The sequence below is a fragment of the Apteryx mantelli genome, chromosome 3 (genome assembly GCF_036417845.1).
Source record: "Apteryx mantelli isolate bAptMan1 chromosome 3, bAptMan1.hap1, whole genome shotgun sequence".
Classification (NCBI taxonomy): Eukaryota; Metazoa; Chordata; class Aves; order Apterygiformes; family Apterygidae; genus Apteryx; species Apteryx mantelli.
This window is the reverse complement of record NC_089980.1, coordinates 29,336,688-29,359,671: the sequence shown is the minus strand read 5'-3', so window position 1 is coordinate 29,359,671 and position 22,984 is coordinate 29,336,688. Positions and strand designations below refer to the sequence as shown.

Sequence of the window (22,984 nt, the reverse complement as noted above, 5' to 3'; positions counted from 1 at the left end):
CAATTTGTTTCTGTAAAAGCTCCTTTCCCACTTTCCCCATTCCCCTAGTGACACAACAAAATCAAAACATGCAGAAATTAGAAAGATTACACCATGCATTTCATCTCCACCATCCCAGTTAGGATATTGGATCTTAAAGACAGGGGAATGAGGTCATGTGTCAATTTATCAAGGACTTTTTCAGGCTTGCATTATTAGATGGATTGGATTTTTGTTAAAGGAACTGAAAACCACCACAGTCACACAACATCACACAGCTATTTACCCCCAAACAAAGACAGAACCAAGGCCTTGCCCATCACTTGCTTTGTTGATCGCGTTGCCTGTCGCACTGTGATCGAGATAGCTTAGAGAGCAGCCATGTTTCCAGCAGCTCTGACTGGTCAAGCTGTCGTCGTCTTCAGGAGCCATTCATCCAAAAATCATTTAAATTGGAATCCTAATGGCTATAAACTTTAGAAATGCAGCTTGGTCCCAGTTTTTTTTTTTTCCTGTACCATTACTTTGACATGTAGAGCCATTGGTAGCAGCTCAGGAGTTACACAACCAGTGTGTATTATTATTATTATTAGCAAGTTACTAAAGCTTAGTGCTGCTAATGCTCTAGTAGATTACAAACATTCTGGACTGTTTTTATGCAGACAAGCAGGTATTTGTAAATGGCACAATAATTAGACATTCCCACTTCTGCACATGGCCCGGACAGTTCAGAAGCAGCTGAATTATTATGCAACAAACTAAATTTTGCCACCATTTGCTAGAACTTCTTATACCTGCCAAATATACATTATTGTACCTCACACCTTTGTACCTCATGTATTGACATAGAAAGATCTAAATGTCAACTTGCTATGAATATGGGAAGGATTGGTTAACTGCCTTTAAGCAACCTAAATCTCCAGAGTACAGAGACTACACCACTAAAACAGGGAAAGAATCACAGCTCATGTTCCACTTCAGTCATATTATATCTATTGTACTGTGTCCCTAAAGACGTGTAGCCTTGCAGCCTAGTTTATCAGAAAAAACTGAAAACAGCTACCCTGCACTATAGATCTATCTAGTGTTATCCAACTATAGCAAAAATCAATGGCACGGCTTCTTCAAAATTAGGATAAATCTAAGCCACTATGTCTATCTAAATGTCAAAATAAAGCAAAACATTATGGGGGAGGGGGTGGGAACAGGGAGGAATAAATTGATAAGGCTGAGATTATCCAAACACTGCCAGCACAGCTACTGCAACGCAGGTAGTGAAAGAAATAAACAGTGATTCACCAATGAATGCTCAATTAATTGGTCATCACCAGTGCTGATCACCGACGGCCAACAGTTCACGTTCAGGAAAGAGCAGAGCCCTTTGAAATAGTCTTTTTGTCCAGTGACTAACTACTGAACTTCAAACACATTCTTCTTTCAAACTGACAGAATCTCTGCCTGAGGTCTATGACACCTTTGTGAACAGTAATAATGAATTATTGGAGATGCACACAGCCTGCATGTTACATAGACCACAGTAACTTATATCAACAACTATATATATCAACTGCCCAGAACTACTTATTAGCTAACCAGATGCTGAAAGTAGCATGTTTTCTGTACTAACACAGAGAAGATGTGAAAATATTACAGATTTTGGGATATCCATAACCATTAATCTGAAGTAAAACAGGCAAGTTTCAAAACAGCCACTGCACAGCTAGTTAAAATCATTTTATGGGAAATAAAAACGTACGTCAGTACTGCAATCTGCAACCCTGTGGTTTTACATGATAACTGCCAATTTTAATTACACAATCAGACCCATAACTTCTACTTAACATGCTACTGATTGCAAAAGGGCTATGAAAAACCTTTTTGAAGCTCTTTAATGTTTTATTTCCTTTTTATGTGTTATCTACAGTTAACAGAAAATAAGCAAAATAAATCTGAATTGTAAACAGGTATGCAAAGAATGTGTCACGAAAATAGAGAAAAACGGGAGCTAAATAAACTTTAATGGAAACATGCGTTGGGCATGCAGAGACAACACAACAGAAGACAAACATTAATAGCAAACTGTACTGTTACAACAAAACAGTTATCACGTACATGAATACAGTTTTCTTAATTGTAACTGAGAGGTTAGTTGCAAGTGCTTTAGTGGCTAGAGACTGCTCTTGAGGTATTTAAATCAGGGCCATAACATGCAACAAGACAGCCGGTGACAACGACTGGAAACATCCCTTTGATCTTCATAGTGCTTGAAGCAACATTATATTCAGTTCATCAACTTAAGTCTCTGCACCACAGCTTAAACAATAGAGACATATGTGCCTTTTTCAAATGCAAATAAATGACTATATATCGTTCTGGCATAAGCACCATTTTAATAGGTTAAGCCAAAACCATAGTCCATACTTATAATTCTAGTGCCTGAAATGATGAGCTTAAGTGATGACTGTATTCATTTTTCTTAATCGTAAAAGCATAATTTTTATATATTACTAATAAAAGTTAAAAAGTATATCTATATAAATTACTTTTACACATTATTTTTTAGCCAGAATGCATCTGAAGGCTTCCCAGATTGTGAAGTCTGAAGCTACAGCTATATTGCTTTGACAACTGTCATATTCTTAAAGGCACCAAGACCCAACACTGGTGTAGGTAGTCACCAGATCATTTGCATAATTTTATATAGAATTTTAAAAGCATTAAGAAGCTATATGTTGTTATCCTGACAAAAGAAAAAAAAACATGCATCATGAAGTGGAAAGACAAGTTATAGTAAAAGTACAATAACTGAAGCACATCTTTTCAATCATCTTTTTCACTTTACATACGTAGCCAATACAGACCAATTTAGCTGCGCTGCTTAGCTAGTCGTCAGAAATCTAAATTCTAATCAATGGTCGCATATTTCACTCCTCAACTCAGAAATAATATAGCTGTGCACATCTGATGCATTGCAATATGAGATTCAATAAACTGTGGGCTAAAAAGCTCTTATGAAAAGACAGAAGTGCAGATGGTGCAGATTAACATGAAAATGCATTAGGTATCACGGTAACAAAATAAAAAATGAAGCAAACAAGTGATGAATAAGGCTGTGGTAACCAACAAGATGATGATGATCTGGGATGCCCTTGCAGGTCACCTCACATTCCTAGCCATCACTACACATAATTTCATACACATTAGAAAGTACAACAGTCAGCTCATTCAATCATTTAATATTCAAGCTGACCTGAAATGCTTTATTTAAAGAAAGTGAAACACCGAACTGTTCAATATCCTAGAATATTGACAGAGTCCATGTGCAGACCCAAACATAACTGGGATGGGGTATTTGAAAGGTAAACTTCTGCTGAAAGGCATTTCCCCCCAAAGCCTTAAACTGGGACCTGCACTTCCTCTGCAATAATGGTAAGAGCTCTTAATATCCACTGATCTGAGCCTGTCAGAAGCCTTTCCCACAGTTTTATATGATCTCAGAGAGTGAGGTCTAAAAACATAAGAAAGAACAGTGCTGTTTTTCTCATCACTCTAAGTATTAATTGAAACAAGCAGGCTTTTCAGGAAGGGAATGGAGAGATAAACCAGTTTTCAACCACTGTGTTGTTTTAAATATATATGTACATATTTACTGGTATTTTTATGGCTGCACATTTAAGATTATTGGCATGCACACAGACTCCACTGGGACATCCCCTATCAAGAAGGAATGAATAAGGCACAGATGATTCAGCCTATATCTATATAAATAAAGAGCTGGGATTTTAGATCGATGTTTTGGGTTTTTTTTAAAAGAAAAGCATCACAACTTCTCCATAAGGGTCCGCACCCTACTCTCATTTATCCCACTCTATCTCCAATGTCAGTTAATGGAATTACTATAGTGTAAATTGGACAGGACCAAGGGAAAATGGGACCCCCAAAATAGCTATGCAGCAAGACCACAACTCTTTGTAATGCCTAAATATCAAGATAAATCTAGTTGCAAATTTTTAATGTTTTATTTCATGTTTATTTTCATCCGCAGTCAGTGAGTCCATTCTGCATGGAATGTTATACAACTAACCTTAAGGCTTTTATTTTTTCATAGTTATAACTCTCCCCTCCCCCACAGCCAAGCTCACTTGCATGTATTATCTTTGGCCTTGTAAATAACTCGCTTGCTAATGCAGCTGATTTAATAATGTTGCCGTGCTGAAACCTGTTAGTATAACTCGATGCGTCATACCTGTCAGATTCTAGTTCTCTTCTTCATTATGATGTAATCTCATTAAATCTCAATTACTCATATAAAGGACGGTTTAGCTGGAAAATCTTAATACTATTAGCGACATGAAAAACTCACAGTAAATAACATGAAATAAATGTGTCACCTTAAAGCAACTGCGTGTCAGTGGGGAGATTCAAATAAACAAGGATTAACGTGAAGCAAATATATCTCCAAGGGGGTACTAATTAAATAAAAGTCAACTGATGGGAAGGAAGAGAAAAGCAGCAGGGAAATCTGAAAGCAAAAGTTTAAGCCAGTACCAGTAAACCATACTGAACAAAGATGTCTTTTGCTGCAAATGATTCTGTATGTCACAGTCCAGACCGTGATTGGTCATTGGCTGTCCGTCTGCTAATAAAGTTTTTGTAGTTTTGGTAGGTTTGGGAGCGGTAACTAACCCGTGGAGATTCCTGGTCTGATGGCAAACCGTTTTGGGAAACCTGTTCTCCTTTTGTCCCATCCCTGTTGGGAGAGATGAAAATGTAAAGAAATTATATTAAATTCTTGAAAGGTACCCCTGTCTCTTTCACCCCAAAATGATATTTTCCTACTGAATTTTGCACACCTCAGAAATTCAAGTTCTTAAAAGACCATGAGTCTTCTGTTGACAATGCTGTAAAAGCATTGCCTTTACCAGATTGCCGTTTGCAATGGTGGAAGCCTATTGCAATGAAGAAAAGCCTAACTGAATAAATCCAATGTTAAGTGAGATCAAGACAGGCCTTTTACAACCACTGCCTCACAAACAACTCTACTCCTATCACATAAGTAATTTTATAAATGTTAATGTACCATGGATGTGTCTTAAAATACATCTATAACAGATGCTCATTAAAGGAGAATCCAGGATTTTTCAGAAATTTTAATTCATAACACAACTGGGTGTAAAAAGAGCATTCTTACTTTAGAGCCAGGCATGTCTCAGCAGTAGTAACACTGCACCATAACGAAAAGTTGAAGCATTAAACTTAGCAGTGAATTCAGACATCTGAGAAAGGTCCTGTCCCATCAACTACCGTTGGAACACGACATCCACAAAGTCTTCAAAAAAGGTTCACATCACAAAAACATGCAATCCCCAGACTCTCCCTTCATCCTGATGACTCTGTCTGAAGACCCACACTGCGTGAAGTATTGCACTTCAACTTCCCATACGCTGGGCTTACCATTGCTGCTGGGAGTCTGCATCCTCGGCAACCTTTGGGCTTGGCTCTGGAGTAGGTGGCTGTCTCTTCCGCTCCTCCTCCTCTTGTTGTCGACGTACTTCCAGTAGTTCCAACTGGGAAATGAAACATTTTTGTGCATATTAAAGAACTGCAACTCATCACTTTTTTAGAGCAACTTTTCTAGACACTGAAAATAATTCAGTATGGTTTTCTGAAACATTACTGAAATTAAAGTTTATCACAATAAAATTTGAAGGCATGAGCCTTTAAAAGTATTAATCGTGCAAAGTGTTACACTGAATTTGTCAGTAAAGGTATACAGTATCAGACCCTATAACATCTAACGGAGTGTCTTGGATAGCAGTTCATTGTCCACGTTTCTATTCTAATTCATTCAATTAAAGCAAAACAAAAGCATCCTAAGCTATTAAAAGATTGAAAAGTGACGTCTTCTTGCCTGCTTGCTTAACATGCATAGAAATAAAACGTTTCACATCTGAACAGCTAAAATTAACCATCTAAATAAAACTAGCCTGATTTTCAAAGATGCTGAGAAGCTCCAGTTGACTTCATCTGCAGCTGTGACAGTCAGTATGTGTGAAAAAGCAAGCCATTTCAATTTAAGTGTCTAAAATAAAATTATTCTCCAAAGATGGTAATATGCCTCCAAAGCATTAATTACTGACATTGCAGCTGTGCTCAAAATGGGTTTTTGGCTTATCATGTATTTCTAGGGGACAATTCCAATTGTTGCCTTGAAATGGAGCAGTCAAAACACATGAAACATTTTTATTAAGCTCCCCTCCCTGCCAGCTTCTCTTCACACTGTCCATCTTTAACTGAAAATCTTTCCAAGTGTTTGAATCAGGGTCTTTACACAGAATCCCCCTTCCCTCTTTGCAGTACAACTTGTATGTCAGAGGCTGGAGCAGAGAGGGCTACTTCAGTTCTTCAATTCGCTTCTGGGTCATCACCTCTTGAACTGAGACAGCTCTTGTTGACTACTAAGCTTATTTATTACTTGAGCTCTGCCTGCTGGTTTGTGAGCTCAAATGAGCTTGAGAAGGTTTCAGTATTGTTGGGAATGTGAAACTTTAGGCCCTGGGTGATCAGCCCAGATCGACCCTCTGCAGGATCAACAAACGGAGATTAGACTGGTGGTGCTGGCAGTTATTATTAATGGCCAGTTGGCCACAAAATCAAGGTGAATGGCCAGAAAAGGGTTTTTTTGCCCATAGCACTCACCGTGGTCAGTCTTTCCAGTGCTGCAAATCTCTCATCCCAAGTAGCTGCAGATTTTTCAAATGCTTCATGCCGCTTAATTAACTTTTCCACTTCATCAACACTTTGACCTATCTCACGACTGGATAGGTAGGGTTCCTGTCCCAGCAGCCAGGCCTCAGCCACACTAGCATCTCTTGAAAACTGATGCACCTCCAAAACTGAGCAAAGAATGTACAGATATCAGTGTCATTAATATGAAAAAGGGCAGCAAGAAGTCATCAGGCATCTTCTGAATTTGCTTAAAAACAGCTGAGGAAAAAATGTAAATTTATTTGGCTAGATATTTGCATAACCACGCCCACCAAAATTAATGGTTTAAAAGGCAAAAATTTGTCCTGTTTAGCTTTGCCTTGAGCAATAATAATAGTTAAGGACCACTTTCATTTCTTATACAGACTAGTTCATTTTCCAATTTAAATGCTTGCTTTTTGCTCTAATTTGCTATACCGTAGTAACTTCAGAGTAGAAAGTCTGTTATCTGCTGGTTTTCTTCCTCAGACTAGCCTGGTCTACAGAACAGCTAGATTTTGGGTTGCAATTCTCTAAGCACATAATGTTTTTGTATTTGACACTTGTCCACAGTGCTACAATCCCAGGTTTTCTCTCTTCTTTCTTCACAGTTGAAAAATGTTCCCACAGCTTTTGTGAATGGAATCAGGCAATTTTGATGAAGAATGTGGTACAAACACCTGAACTTAGGAAGTCTCCCATGCTACTGTTGTTAAAGCCTGCTAAGGCTCAGAAAGAAAGTATACACAGCAGTCTAGACCTCATAAAATAACTACACTGCAGTATACATTACATTCACTTCTCTGTCACTGAGGAGTTTCATGCCCTTAAGGGTGGGATAGGATATGATGCAGACTTTCTCCTGGCTACAAAGAAATGCTAAGAGTGATCACAGTTTGGACTGGAAAGGGTTAGTCCCAAATTCCCCAGGGCTAGGGTAATTTCTCCTTGATTGGGTCTACCTGATAACAAGGTCTTTCATATCTTCAAGACCTTTGCTGAAATGAGGTTTGAAAGGCAGTGAAAGGAGCACCAGAGCACTCTGAATGGGTACAACTATCTTCCTGTATCCTGGATATCTCAAGGAGAAAAAAAATCCTCCCTCATGTTCTGGTATCTTTCATGGGATATCACCACTGCATCAATCACCAAGAGCATGCAGAAGAAATCTCTTGGGTCAAGGCAGTGGCTGTAGGTTTAGTGACCAAGCTCCCATGTGGTATGGATGTTGCTCCTTTCTCCCTAACGGACAGGGCAGGCAAATCTAATTGTTATTAGCAGGACGAGAAACGTAGCACACAACACCTGTGTAAAGTGTAAGTTTTGAGAGGTGCAACAACAGCTTCAAAGCAAAGACACTGTCCACAGTGACATGCCTGCATGGCTGATCTGATTACTGCTCTGCTCTTGCACAGGTGTGATTCATTAAGGCTATGAAAACATTAAAAGGGATGCCATGTGCACATGCTCTAGGGTTGTCAGGCCTATGGATCTTCTGAGACCCCAAAAGTGCACAAATTGACAGCTGAAATGCTAGCAATTCAATTCCAAGAAGTGAAAAGATATCTATGGAGTTCAGAAGAAATAATGTGGGATTCTCTACCACCGCACTGTTGAAAGTTGTTGTAAGCTCCGGAATCCAATTAAACATCCATAACTGACTGCTGCAAAAGCTTCAGCCCGTAACTAGAGTTACACAGGATGCTGTTGAACACGACCCTGGCTGCATCTAACACCTTGTTAGAATATTAGAATTGGGTTTTCCCTACTCGTGTAAGACCTAAAGAAGGCTGCAGTGTTTAAAAGCACATTTTTTGACAGTTAACTGCATTATCAACCTTCTAGCCTCTCAGATAGCACAGGAATGGTACATGCTAACAGATAACAGGGCTGTACTTCTCTGTATTTTTTGTTACTGCATCCTCTGTAGGAACACAGCTGGAATGCGACACCTGCAAATTACTACAAATCTGCTTCACCCAGCTCCAGCTCCAATTCTAGCCTCAACGAAATCAAGAGAAACTCATTTGAATTTTGATCATACAGAATAAGACCTTTGGTGCAGTTTTTTTACATTACTAGTCCATTATTTTACAATTAGTAGACATGAATTTTACTTACAGTCACTACAGTGCAAACACATTTTCAAGCAATGCTAATAAAAAAGTAAACAGCTGTGAGCTTTTTCAGTGGTCATGAAGGTACAGTGAAGAGATAGTCAGATGTGCCCCTGCCAAGAGAAATCCAAAGTCATCCTTACTCAGTCTCAGCCACTCCCATCTGTCTTCCCATTTGTCAATCATTTCTTTTCTTTTCTCTGTCAACTGCAGTAGCTTTTCCTTGATCTGGATTTAAGAGGAGAATGCAGGACTGTTACGTAAGCATCAGGCAGTACATCACCCCACCACACCATACAAGCTGTTACCACGAGCAAAAGGCACTGGCATTTACTGACAGGACACATTGTGCAAGATTGTCAGGAAGTAACTTAAATATGAATACAGGTGCTTTCTCTGCAAAGTACAAATAAATGACATTTGCTTTAAAATATCACATTTGCATAAGCATAAAGTATTCGTTAAGAACTACAACACCAAGATTATTTGATAAAAAGAGGATGCTGGACAGGATTTAATTTTGCCAAACAAATCTAAATGGTGCAACTATGTATTATAATTTCCACCATTTTTCTAGCAGATAATTCACAATTCTCTGCCCATGATCATTACTAAAAGCCTGCAGCTACCTGTGCTAACAACACTGATATGCCAGCAGAAGTCCCAGTTTATTCTGAGTATCTTAAGGCAGTATCTTAACGGCATTTGCCTATTCTCCCTCCACCAAAGGAAGGCAAGAAGCTAAAAGGGCTGAGACTCTATCCTTTGGCCTAGACAGATCAGAAAATAAATCAAGGCCTTAAGCAGTAGGATACATTTTCTCTTCATATGCTCTGTGTTTACTCCCTGAAACACAAAACTGCTGCTCCTGCCCCAAGCAGGCCTCTCCATAGCACTCCAGTTGCCCTCTACAAAATTCAGGCTGCCTCATGATCATCTCCCCCTTTGCTCAAAGTCGTCACCTTTTCAAACACATCTATCCCAGAGCTTTCTCTCTGCAGAACTGAATGCAACTGCTTCTTTCATGTTTTGTGGACTGAAAAAGATACTTTAAATTTCAGTGCCAAGTTCTACTCTCCCCAATATGAATTCACATAGTTAAATTATACACCAATTTCACAACAGCAAATAAGTGCAACAGTCCCTAAAGTAATGCATGTCATTCTAAATGAGCAGCTTATTAGTCAGTAGATTACTCAATGCAAGCCTTCCCTTGCTGAAAAAAAATCTATAGCCCAGCTGCACTGCAGTTGTTATACAGTCAGTAAGCATAGTACCTCCTCTGATGCATAGTGTTTCCTTGCCAGAAGAGATTTGCCGAGCTCAATGCAGGTAGTAAAGCTGTCGTTTCTGGCGTCGATTTCTGCTTTGATACCCTGGTGATTGTTCATTAGTAGTTCAACAGATGAAACATCCCTAAAATGGTAGAACCATGGTTCAGAAACATGTATTCCAGACGTAATAGCTGTTACATTTTCAGTCTAACCCAGAGCTGTATGATACAGAATTTAATGCATAGACTGTCTTTGTAGGCCAGGAAGCAAGACTGTTAGAAGCCTTTCTTCAAGAATGGCACCATTCTGGTCCAAAGCAAAGGTCAAATAAGGAAATGCATGGGACTCAATCTCTTTGACGGAAATCTTACAATGCAGTTATTCAGTAGAACTCAGCCTCTGCTAGGCAACAATATACACAAGCAAGCTGCTACAGCACCATTGCGTTTTGTCAGCCTCTCTCGGGATTTGTGGCTCAGTAATACTGAATTTATAGATATCCCTCAACTGATCTGCAGCCTATCTTCTGATTTAGAAGCGAGACTTCACATTACCTTGGCTTCTCTTGGGCTTCTATCTGTCGGATAACATCTTCCATCCAAAGCATGAGATCGCGAACCATGCTGAAGAAACGGAATTTGTCTCCCGTATCCACCAGTCTAACCCTGCGGCCCTCACAGGCATCCAATAGCGCTTTCCACGCTTCTAGGACCTCATTTTCCCTCTTCTGGATGTCATCAGCTTTGTCTCCAGCATAGGCTGCCTGAAGGCGTGCAGCATCTTCCTGCAGCTGTCTCACCTGGTGGGTTTTTATAAAAGAGAGATGCATTAGCATTTGGGTACTTCTGAGCCACAAGTATGAGGACACTTTAGCTGCTAATTCATCATCTGAATGGTTTTCTAAAGTCATTGCAAATATATTTGGTCTGTGGACACTAAAAATGTTTGTTCTGCTATTAAGTCAGTATATCTCTACAAGAACATTTCTTGGAGAAGGCTGTTGGGTCAACAGGCCTCAAAAGAAACCCTGTGTAGAACTGGGTGCCAATACAAAGTGACTGTTAGATTTCAGGGAAAAAGGGGACCATTTTGACCATCAAACTTACTTCCTCTCACACGAGCGTCAGGATGCCACCGAGGAGCTCCTGCATCAAAACCACTCCTCTGGCTGACATAGAGATGATTTTTCAAAAATATAGATAATGACTTCAAACGGTAGAGAATTTGGAAATTCAAGCTCATTCTATTATTATAAACCTCTTCTCATTTTAAACACTCTCTTGGAAAATCAAATGCTATATCTTGAGCGTTTCACATATTTTTCCAGCCAGGAATCATTCTATTGGCTCTATTGGCACTATCTCATTTTCGAAAACAAACAAACAAACAAGAAAAAGCTTGAATACCAAATTAAACACAATGTTAAAGCTACAAGTACAGAAATCATGCCATTCCCATCTGCTCCATCCTGGTACTTCTCTGTTTCACCCCAAACCTATCCTAGCTGCTTTGGCCACAATTCTATGCTATGATTATATATTCTTTCATTTAGGTCTTGATTATAATTACTAAACCTTTTTGAGAGATTGGGATTGGTGTTTTGGGAACATCTCCCATTTTCTGCATATAATCTATAGCTTCTGGAAATAAAACACTTCCACATCAAATGGTTGTTAAAACTCCTTTACTCTAGTGTAAACAACTATGTAAATTGCAACAAAATCAAGACTCAGCAGGCAACTCAGCCATAAGACTATCTTTTCTGACCTACTGGAATAAACGCGAGCAGTCATAACACCCATATTCCTTGAGCAACTTGTTCCTTTCTGAAGTTCTCATTTTGGCAGCTGAATATTGTCTTTTGGTTTAGAATCCCCTGTGTGCTGCATGTGTGCTGACAGCTGAATAGCTATCTTCTATGTCTTCTATTTAACATACCTTGGCTTCAGAAGAATCAGAATTAGAGCAAATTTGGCTGCTTTTAAAAATCTTAGCCTGGACTATGCACTTTAAATCTCTTCAGACTGCTGCTAGGCAGCATCATAAAAAGTGATATTTAAGTTGGAAAGCCCAAATTCATAACGAAGTCAGAAGGACTCTACGAGGGTCCACAGCCTTCCTTTGCCTCTCAGAAAGCAGAAGAAAAAAATGCCTAGCAGGAGAACTTTTTTACAAGCCTAAGAATCCCTGAATTTTTGCCCCTGCCCCCAAGTATCATTTGGAATAGCTGTTCTTCCATGGGACAGGTTAGCTGTGTCTCATGTTCACAGAGGAGAACGCGTGGCATAGGGAGCAGTCAAATCTAAGGTGACTTCCAGCACACTTAGTATGAACATTGCCCAAGAGCTATGTCACAAACAGAAAAATCTGAAAACCATGTTCCCTGCTACCTCTGTTTTATTTTAAAAATTCTCGACAGATTTAATATCTGTTCAGTGTCTTTCAGACACTGCCTAAAGAGACACTATATTAAGTCAAATGAACCTTTTTCTTTGCATGTAAATTATTTTCCAACTGTCTTAGCCACACAGTGTACTGCTAGTACTACTGCTTGAGGCAGTTAGAAAAAGGTCCTCTGAGGACCAGACTGCATTACCCTTGTGCCTCTCCATCCATTTGCTATTCCTAACCACAGAGCAGGAACACTGCGGGGCACAGGCTAAGACTGTCGGGAGACATCACAGCTTTCTGCTTTACTGCAAATCCATACAGAAGTCCTCTGTCTTTGTAATTTCTTCTCCAACCAAGGGCAGGAGATGAAATAATGTTCAACAGACAATTATGCATTCAGAAGGCTGCGTACTTCTAGAAATCTCTATTAGGGAAACTAATGAACCTACGCAATGACAGAGAAGCAGAAAAACAGGTAAGAAAATGGTCCATGTGAAGTTATTCCTGCAGAAATACACTTGGAAAAGCCTCCGGTAGCACTCTGCCTCCCAGCCACAGGGGGGCCAAGCGCAGCAGAAGCACTCTGCAACAGATCCCTGCATCCACAGACAGCACTGCTTGCTGGTTTGCTACACACCTGGGTGCCGAGGGCCTGGATATCATGCTCAAATGTTGTGTGCATTCTCTGTAGTGTTTCCACTGTGTTTTGGTCTCTACCAAGCTCCTCGGGCAGTTTCTTATGTTTGTCTTGAATGCGTCCTAAGATTTCCTTGGCATCATGGTAAAATTTGTGCAGTTCATAAGAGGCCGCTAGAATCTGTGTTCTCGTGTCAATGAGCTCCAGGAGATCAGCCCAGGCCTCGTTGAGACCGTCCTTCCACTCTGCAATCGTCGCAGCGTCAGAATGTCCAGAGTTGATGAGTTCGTCTGCCATGTGGTTAACAGTATCGACACGCTCCTGGCCAATGTTTCCAGTGTCTCGAGCAAATTCTCGGAATCGTTCCTGTAGCATCTGAAACACACAGAAACAGACTCATGCAACGATATAGTTACAAAGTGATCCGAGCAAACTATGCAAACCAGCCGTGCATTTATATTAACCATCTGTTGTGCGCAGCACCCAGAAAAGGTATGTCAACCTGCAGCCATGTCCAAGGAACTTACCGTTACGTGTTCATAATCCTGTCCCAGCTCATGAGATCCTGCCACCACCTCTCTCTCAGCAATCCATTGCTCCAGGTCGTCCACCTCACGGTTAAGCTGGAACAGCCTGTGTCTCTCATCCAGCTTGCCCCTTCTCTCTTCAGCTAGATCCTTCAGGCCTGCATACAGCTTATCCACCTTGGACTGGCGCATGCTGATACGCTCGCTGGAAAAACAAAGAGCTTTGAGCCCTCACTGTCTTTTACAAATAATAGAAGTAAAGAGGAAAAAAATATAAGGTACAAAAATCACTCTTAGGATATTTAATCCATAGAATGCATGTGTATCTGCCATATGCAGGAATCTGGCTCAAACACCCTGGACCAATCCTATGCTGGCACAGCTGACTGCACTAGCTGGAAGTCTCTTCTGCCATGTACATATAGCTCATGGCTTGAGAAAGTGAAGCTGGAAACCGAGCTCTCCATTTGTTTGACCACAGATCACACCAGAGTCTCTCCCATGAAGAGAGGCAGGATCCAAGGTGCTGAGGCAAGTAGTGTTCATTTTCATTTAAATTATGCTTTGAAGTTCAGAAGCACTGATGGGTTTCTTACACCCTAAAGCTCAGCATTTCCAGAAGTGATTAATGTTTCTACTTGCCATATCTTTTGCTTATTTTTCCTCTGAGCCATATAGCCCTGTCTCATTGTCTTCCCTCTGCCATGTAAAGATTATTTTAGTCCAGTACTCAGCCAGCTGAGCCAGGAAAACCATTCTCACCAGAAATTACAATGACCACAAGAGAGTGCTTTTGAGTTAAGTAACACTCAAGCTTCTAACAGAGGAAGAGAGTAACTTTCCTAAGATATTGCTATCTTCAACCAGGGCACAGCAGTTAAACAAATCAGCCTTGTAGTCAAATCACCCTTGCAGTCAAAGGCATCAGAGAATTCAGTTTGCTTAGCTGCAGCTCTCATAGCAAAACAGCTCTTAAGCTTCTTGAGTACTCTCACTGGGAAAGCCACTTATGAAAATTCAGATAAATCAACCAGTAACAAGATGTTAGTGTGCCTACATTTAAAATTTCAGATTAAAGTCTCTGATTCTACTGGAACTTCAAAGAAAAGGGCCAGATCTTGGGGACCACTGCTTTAAGACAGAAGAGTAAATGACTAAATCTATGGTTTGGATATGAAGTTGGCTGATATGAAGTTGACTGCATATGGATTCTTGTCTCTCAGGACTGCTATACCCCTGTAAGGTTCAAGGGAGCCGGCAGACCTGATACCGCTAGCCTATATAAAGTGCACACCAGACAGTCAATGAAGGTGCCCAGCAGTATCCAGAATGCAGCAGCTGCACACACTGACCTTGTTCAGGACAGAAAATTGCACTCAGCATCCTGATTCTCTTACATTCCTGTCCCTGGCCTAAGCAGGATGGTCCAACATGCATGTCGAACTGAATGAGGCTGAACTCGGCTTCCCCTGTACACTCTTCTGAGCTTCTTACCGGTCGCTGCAGTCTTTGTGTGTCAGAACAAGCCAGTGAAGTGACTGAACGACTGAAAGAATTCACAATCCCATTAAAAACAAGAGTTAATACCTTTCTGGGTGATTATCTGCCACCAAAGTTCTGCTGGTCTTTGAAAGCTGGTGCACAGTTTCAGCATAGTCTTCCACAGCCTGTTCCAAAATCTGGTGTTTCTTCAACATGGATACTGCACTCTGTTCATCCTGTAACAGTGACAGCAAATGACAGCCCAGTTCCCCCAGTCCAGGGAAAGACTCAGCATAGCAAGTTCATCTTAGTGTGTGAAGAAAGATCAGTAGCTAGAAAGATTTATAAAGAAGTGCTCTCAAGTACAACTTGAAGACAAGTTGTTCTGACAATGGTATATAAATAGTTGAGTTTATGGTAAATGGTATCCACAGAAAGCAAAACGACAAGTGAAAGGGTGAATGCAAAAACCCCTCTGGGATGCAGAACAAAATGACATCAGCGTGCACTGAGCCTGTTGGGTTTCCTCTTCTATGAAGCTCTTTGTGTGTTTACACAACACTGGTGATTGCGCAGGGCTCAGAAAAATGGAACAGTTTTAGGCACGTCACTTGTCAGGCTTTTCAACTACAACCTGGGCCAAAGACAAGAAATCCTAAGGAGCCCATGCCAAAGGATTCTGCACAAAAGTGTCTGGAGAAGTTCTGAACTTTCAGTATATTGTTATGATCAATAAAAACGATCCCCGATTCTCAGTGTTCCTTGAAATTGCCAATAAGCCTTCTCATTAAAACATTCTTCAGGATGAACTGTTCAAAAGTTGAATATTAATACTCCTTTACATTTGCATTTCTTAGATATAAAAAAAGAAAACACAAATCCCTGTTAATTGAAGACTGAACACCTGTGAAATGTGTTATGTTGATACAAAGCTGAGTTTTATTTTATCACGTACTACATTTATGTAAATAACAAATAAGATACAGCACACTAACATCTCCTTGCAATACCGTATTGGAAAAATAGGAGTTAAACTAGTCTTTTGTATGATTTGTTCAAATTTCACTTCACTGGGAGTAAAGGCAGGCCTGTAGCTGATGACCAGTGGCATCAACTGACTGAAACATCAAGCCTGAGTCACAGACAGGTGCATCGTGCTGTTCTTAGTGATTCAAAACTGCTAGAAATTTTGACCTAACTGGACTGTACTGGTAAATCTGACCTTACAGAAAAGAAAGGCACAGAGATGCTATCCACTGTCTGAGGCTGCTTCTCTGGCACGGTACAGCAAGGCCTATCCTCCACACTATTAGAGATGTCATAACAGATACAAGAGATGATCACTTGAGATTTCACAAGAGAATTAAATTTGTTTATGCTACCATTACATTAGTGACATAATAAATTATGTCACCTTTCCCCCTCCAGTTGAGCAATTAAAACCAGACTAGTGTCACTGTGGAGCTGCTCACCTTGGCTTTCTCTTCTGACATCATGTAGAGCTCCTGTTCACTCATCCAGGCCTCAGCCTCTGCAGCATCAAAGTAATACTGCTGTGCTCTGTGAGACTCCTCCAGGCGCTTGTGACGTTTCTCTGTCTCCTCAATTAGGAGGTTCCACAGCTGCTGCAAGTCTGCAAGTCTTTGCTGAATCGCTTCAGCATTAGGGCTACTGTCTGTGATAATGTTTTGACTCCTCTCAAAAATATCATCAATACGAGGTTGATGTCCCTGGATTTCCTTCTGAAGGGTCTACATTGGAGAAAAGCAGACTATTGAGACACTGCACCAGACGACAAAAGCAGCGACAGTCAGGGGTCACACCTCCAGCACGGCAGCAAAACCCACGCCATCAGTTCACGCGGACAAACTGGGGCTGCCCCCTCCACAAGTGTCCTGCAACACACCAGCCCTCTGAGCCCACATCACCTTCCTCTGGCACATCTCCACCAAAGCGTAATTTTGCCTCCAGCCTTTACAGCACATGGACTCTTTCCAAACAGAGTCTCATCAAATATCCTTCCTGAATTAGCTAGCACTAAGAAGAAATAACAGATAAGGAGCTCTAACAGCACCTGCTCACCTGATTTTTCTTTATTAGTAGCTGCACAGTCTGGAGATTGTGTCCATGATCAGTAGACGTTGCTATAGGCATCCTCTCTCCAACCCACAACTGAAAGCAAGAGAAAAAGAGCACATCTGACCTCAAGCAACACCAGATAGAGCTAGGACAGCAAACAGAGGCTAGGATTCACGAGAAAAGCAGCATTAGTCTAACATGCTATTAAGAGACATGATGGAACAGGTTTCTTCCAAGTTCTTTGATAGCTGTGACATTTTCCTAGTGTCTGGGGAATAGGATTTCTTCTGTACTCACAATCTCATCTTCTACATCCCGGTTGAACTGGTGGATCTCTTTGGAGGCCAGCAGGTTTGCCTTTCTTTCATTCAAAGGTTCCAGTAACTCCAAAAATTTCTTTTCTACAATGAGGCGTTTGCCATCTACTTCATCTGTACTCTTCCCCTCTTGACTTAAAGCCCGTGCCTGGCTTTGCAGCTCTTCTATCTCCTTCTTACGAACATCCATTTGATTCTCTAGCATCTAAACAAGAAGAAATATGCCAGAAGGACTTGAAAAACAGAGTAAAAACAGTTTATATGACTATGGAATGTCAATAGCTTCATAAGAAGAAAGAACAGATGCTGGTCAGTAAGGATTTACCATGTTAACAATTACTGTAACACTCGTATTGCAAGGAACAAGACTTAAACACAGATTCACTGCTTCACAGCTGGGGCCACCCACTGATATCCCTCAGAGTTATGCCTGCTTGTGCAAATGGTGAATTTGGCTAACAGGGCACAGTTGCATCTCTTCTATCAGTCATTCACAAGTTACCCTGAACAACTTTGAAGCACAGCCGATCGCGTGTCCAGAGTTTCATTGCTCCCTGCTGTCCTTACTACTCCCTGCTGTCTTTATGGCAGGGAACCAGGGACCAACCAGCATCGGACAAGTTTGAATCACAGGGAGGCAGTCATATACAGAGAGGGAATGACTGGTAACTGGAGGACTACAGCAGGAGACACAATAAAGATATAAATATGGGGAAGAAAGGCAGTACAGAGGAGAGATTGCATTAAGAAATTTATGGCTGGTTTGTTTCTGAAGGTGATGCTGCTTTTTCATGAAGAAAAATGGACAACAGGAAGAAAGAAGCGCAAATAAAATCTTATTCTAAACTGAAAGGATCCCCTCTCTGTCCATTTGAGCGCAGAGATCTGCCCATCTGCCCTCGCTGCAGCCTGTGCTCTGTTTACCTGCTGCTTCTTCAACAGGATGTTGACACTGGTGAGATCTTTTCCGTAGTCGTCCGACTGAATTTGACTCTCCAAACCATTCAACCACTTATCCAAATCAGCACAGCTCTGCGTAAAAAGCTCAGCCTTGTTTGCATCAAAGAGGCGCTGTGCCTTGGTCTGGGTAGTAGATTCGAGCTCTTCCCACATTTGATGGAGCCCTGTCAGCTTTTCTTTCACTACGGCTTCAGTCTCTGGTTTCTCTGCAATGAGCTGCATTCCCTCCTGCAAAGCAAAGAGCAAGCACACTGGTACCTCCTCAGCAGCACTCACAGTCTGTTAGTTAAATTATTCTGATTAGGAAGCGCTCAGGATTCCTCATCTGCTGGCAGCATCAACCGCTCATTTTCTATCACCAATTATCCAATGACTTTTTCCAGAACAACAACTCCCAGGTCCCTCTGTTGCCAGGAAGAGGGTTTCTTGGCAATGGAAGGTCAAGTGACACCTCCTTTCTCTTAGGCAACACACGTGTCCCTTTGTGGGAAGCCCCGGGAAGGTCGGGAGGGAGCAGGCTGCCCCCATGCCTGTGTGCCAGAGGAAAGGGAGCTACAGCTGCCCCACTTCTGCAGGATCCACACCACGCTGTGGGGCAGCTTGCCGGGGGAATGATGGACACCCAGGGCAATGCTGGGAGAGGGAGCTTACGGCACCAAAACTGAACTGTGGGACTGAAGAGGGTTATATCAGTGTGTTGTATCAACTACTGTGGGCCTTCTGAAAATACATTTTGCCTTCCCTCAGCCCCTCAAAGCTCACCAGATCGTTTAAGTTAATGCCATTCCCAGAGAGGAACAATCTTTGTTGGGGAGCAGGAACCCTGCAACTAGGAAAACACCAGCAGAGCATTTGGACCTAAGATCTCATTTTGTTTTTAGAAAGATCTGGAAGTATTTACTTTACTTCTAATCACACTTCTATCTCTGCACCTAGCTGGCACTCTGACAATGGAAAAACATTTTCAGATGTTACCACTACTCGCAGCCCAGCACATTTAATAGGAGTGACCACTGATAACATTAATACAGTGATCTTCAGCTGTGGCTTAATACACAACTTTGGTACTTTGTTGCAATCTAGTTTTTCAGAAGCAAAGGATGCAGATGTACTAGCATACCAAGAAAGTACTTCAAGTACTAAGAACAGCCTCCTAATTATACCATTAAAAGGTATTACTATTTGCAGATCACAGAAAAGCCTCTAATGGGATACAGAGTACCAAAGTGGGAAAGGAAATGAGCAATTAAGCTAACTTACAGTAAACAGAAACCCATTGTCAGAGCTAAAGATGAGACCTCCTTTGTGTTCCAGAGTTCCAAACAAGAAATGGGGGCAAAAAGATGTACAGCACATCACGGCATATTAAAGCCTTCAAAGGAACTCCATAGGGGGCTGTGAATCTGTTAATTGATTGCAAAACTGGCTGTACTTTACCTTCACGCATTAAGTTTGCACGTGGAAAGGCAGCTTGATTATAGTCCTGAAAGAATGAAAGCCAACATGACAGCACGGGTGTCTAAATTCACCCACTTTCGGTGATTTGCCCAGCAACTACTTTTACTTTGTTAGCTCAAGTTACAACATTTGCTACTTTTACCTTTTGCATATAAAAAAGAGGTTATGCCCTCCTACCGGATGAGAAAGACTAGACAAACAAAACTACGCTGGCAAAATAGCCAATAAATATTCTGTGAGAATGTCTAGTAAAAAATATTTAACATGAATGAGAAATAAAATGGGTTAGATGGAGACAAAATGAAATAGATACTTATTCTACAGTAATGACAACTCCTTTTGCCTTAGCTGAACAGATGATTCAAGGACCAGTTCTGGAGAGGAATATATCCCCTGTCTGCTCATAACCATCTTCAACAGAGGAGAGGGCATTTTTCGGACATTCTTGAATTACCTTTTCAATCTTCTCCAGCCATTCTTTGTTGGATGCAAGTTCTGCCATAAATGCCTGATGCTTTAGCCACTTGCTGTGCAGGTTCCTTGCCTCATCATAGGACATATCCTGGGCTGTAAGCATCTTTTCATTGATCCAGAGTGAGAGCTGAAAAGGAAAATACACAAGTGTTCGCGACTTCTCAAACACCTATAGTAGGGGCCCAATGCAAAGTATCAAAATGGCTCAGGAGTAAGGATTCAGAGAGGCCCACGACAGGAAAGTTGCATGACATTTGGAGATTGTCAATTGATTAACATTCAACCGATTGAGATTCAGGGTTCTTTCAAGAATTCACCTTTTACACAGTTAAATAACATCCATCTGCAATATATAAATAACCTAAGGAGAAAGGAACCAACTCCATCATAAGCAAAATCAAATATGCAGGTCTCACCCAGTTCAACAGGAAGAGAATCAGGGACATGTTTATTGGTCACAGTGGATTTTTATACAGCTTTTCCTTTGCAACATTATTCAATGTGCTACTTAGGACTGTGACTTAAATGTCATTCCCACACGCCTGGAGTCTTAGTGACTTCCCAAGGACATTGCAGAAGTACATGCTAATGAAGTGGAATGCAAAAATCAGTCTCCAGAATTATTAAACAAAGCCCCAAGGTAAATTTTTCTGGGAAACACTGAATGAGAAATTCTGTATTTCTACTTACACTGAACATTTTAAAAATAAAGGTGGTTTTGTACCATTAATTTACATTACAGTTGTATCTTTCCCCCTTAGCGTTTTCTCTGTATAGGTTACGTAAATAATAAATTTAATCTGTTTATTCATCCAATCTCCAATGAGATTTCTGCTACTCAAGACATTCCTTTTCCCGTTATGTAAAATCCAAATCTGATTTTGTTCTGATTTTCTGCAAATATATAGATGCTAAGAACAATTTCCAGATCAACACTGGAGAAAATCCATACTTTAAAAAATAGCTTGTTTGCCAAGGGCAAATGGAATGTGAAAGTGATTGTAGCAGCAAACATCAAATTTCCTCTTAGGTAGAATCTGACTGCTTTAACTATCTATTCCTTAAGTGCAGATGAAAAAATCCATTCACAAAAACATTTACAGACCTTGCAAAAAGCTTCATTTTCTGCATATTTAGAGTTGCTTACCCAAGAGGGAAATGTCAGAAAAAATTTAAGTCTTGTTTCTACAATGCCACTTTTGCAATACATGCCCCCCTACTGAGAAAGCACCATGACAAAAAGAGTAACAGAACACAAGCAAGACTTGCCCATTCACCACTGTTTACTCTGAATACTTGAAAAACAAATCCATTCTAAATTCATGAATGTTTTTTAAAATGTCCCTTAAAGGCACTGTTAAGCTCCACAAAAAAGGGAAAATTCATCAGACCAGTCAAAAAAATCCTTGCCTATCTTTCTATCATCTAAATGGAAAAATGATCATCTTAATGGAGACCTCTGAAAGGCATCAAAGTTTACAGCTATAGCAGGCTACTGTGCTACTTAACATTCAAAGGTTACATTAAGGATAACTACATAACCCTAAATTCGTGGTTGTGCTCCTGCCTTGCTGGACAGAAGACAGCTGCTGTACTCTGCAAACTGCAGTGCTTGTCCTTCACTGTTTGCTTTTACTCAGCCACAGCATTAAACCTTCTGAGCATTTAGAAGTGCTTCACAAGGAAAGGTAGTATCATCTCTATTAACGGATGGGGTGAAGTGAGACACAGGTGATAGGCGATACACAGGCAGTGGTAGCCAGGATAAAACCCACATTTCTGACTTTCAGAATCTTGTCATGCTCCTTCTGATATCACAGAAGTGCAACTAGAGCATCTGCAGGGTAACTATTAAAATTAGGGTTTTGAAATGAATAGCATCACTGGAAGCCAGTATCTTCAATGAAAGTGTAGATTTAAAAAACAGTAATAACAAAAAATAATAATTTTGCTGAAACAGTGCCTCGGAATGACGCTTGGGGTATTCATTTCTCCAGAAAACCACGAGTCAGTTGTTAATGCCTGCACAACTGGACATTAGGTTTCCTCCCATCTCCTGCACCTAAACTACATAATTTTATTTCTACTGTCAATTCCCAGGAGCCTACAACACTCTGCAAAGAAAAAAACAGTCATGAACTAATAAAAAAAAAAGAAGAAGAAGAAGAAGAGAAGAAGCTCTTGTAAATGTGGCAGAGCAACAAGGGAAGGTGCAAGAGCACTGCTGCTGCTCTTCCCCGACACTGTAAATACCCAACCTGACGTGGCCCATCTTGCTGTGTAAGGTTCACACACGGCTACAGTACATGACAAAACCTGCCGGCACAATGAACAGACAGAAAATTTCTGACATGCGGCGTCTAGCCAAACTCCAGCGTCCCTAGAGAAACGAGCCCAGACAGTGCTGGGACTTCTAAGCGCTTGCAGGGAACATCAGCTTTAATCTCTTCTAAGGCCAGCCGTGGAAGAGCGGGAAGTCACAGAAAACAAAAGGGCAAAATTTATCACATCTCCCCTTCTCAGGATTTATTTCATTCACTCA

The 22,984-nt window shown here is 40.8% G+C and overlaps 1 protein-coding gene across 6 annotated transcripts in view; it reads right to left on the bottom strand.

Annotated features, from left to right (window-relative positions):
• Positions 1-22,984, bottom strand: part of SPTBN1 (spectrin beta, non-erythrocytic 1) — a 147,237-nt gene that overhangs the window by 5,971 nt on the left and 118,282 nt on the right. For all 6 annotated transcript variants that reach the window (XM_067293009.1, XM_067293008.1, XM_067293010.1 and 3 more), the window contains 14 exons: positions 20,423-20,569; positions 18,475-18,738; positions 17,531-17,755; positions 17,237-17,326; positions 16,627-16,905; positions 15,260-15,390; positions 13,673-13,877; positions 13,146-13,520; positions 10,672-10,916; positions 10,121-10,259; positions 8,987-9,071; positions 6,679-6,875; positions 5,434-5,546; positions 4,666-4,729 (listed from right to left, as the gene is read on the bottom strand). In XM_067293009.1, coding sequence (XP_067149110.1) covers positions 4,666-4,729; positions 5,434-5,546; positions 6,679-6,875; positions 8,987-9,071; positions 10,121-10,259; positions 10,672-10,916; positions 13,146-13,520; positions 13,673-13,877; positions 15,260-15,390; positions 16,627-16,905; positions 17,237-17,326; positions 17,531-17,755; positions 18,475-18,738; positions 20,423-20,569 — 2,559 coding nt within the window. The remainder of the gene's footprint in view (positions 1-4,665; positions 4,730-5,433; positions 5,547-6,678; positions 6,876-8,986; positions 9,072-10,120; positions 10,260-10,671; positions 10,917-13,145; positions 13,521-13,672; positions 13,878-15,259; positions 15,391-16,626; positions 16,906-17,236; positions 17,327-17,530; positions 17,756-18,474; positions 18,739-20,422; positions 20,570-22,984) is intronic.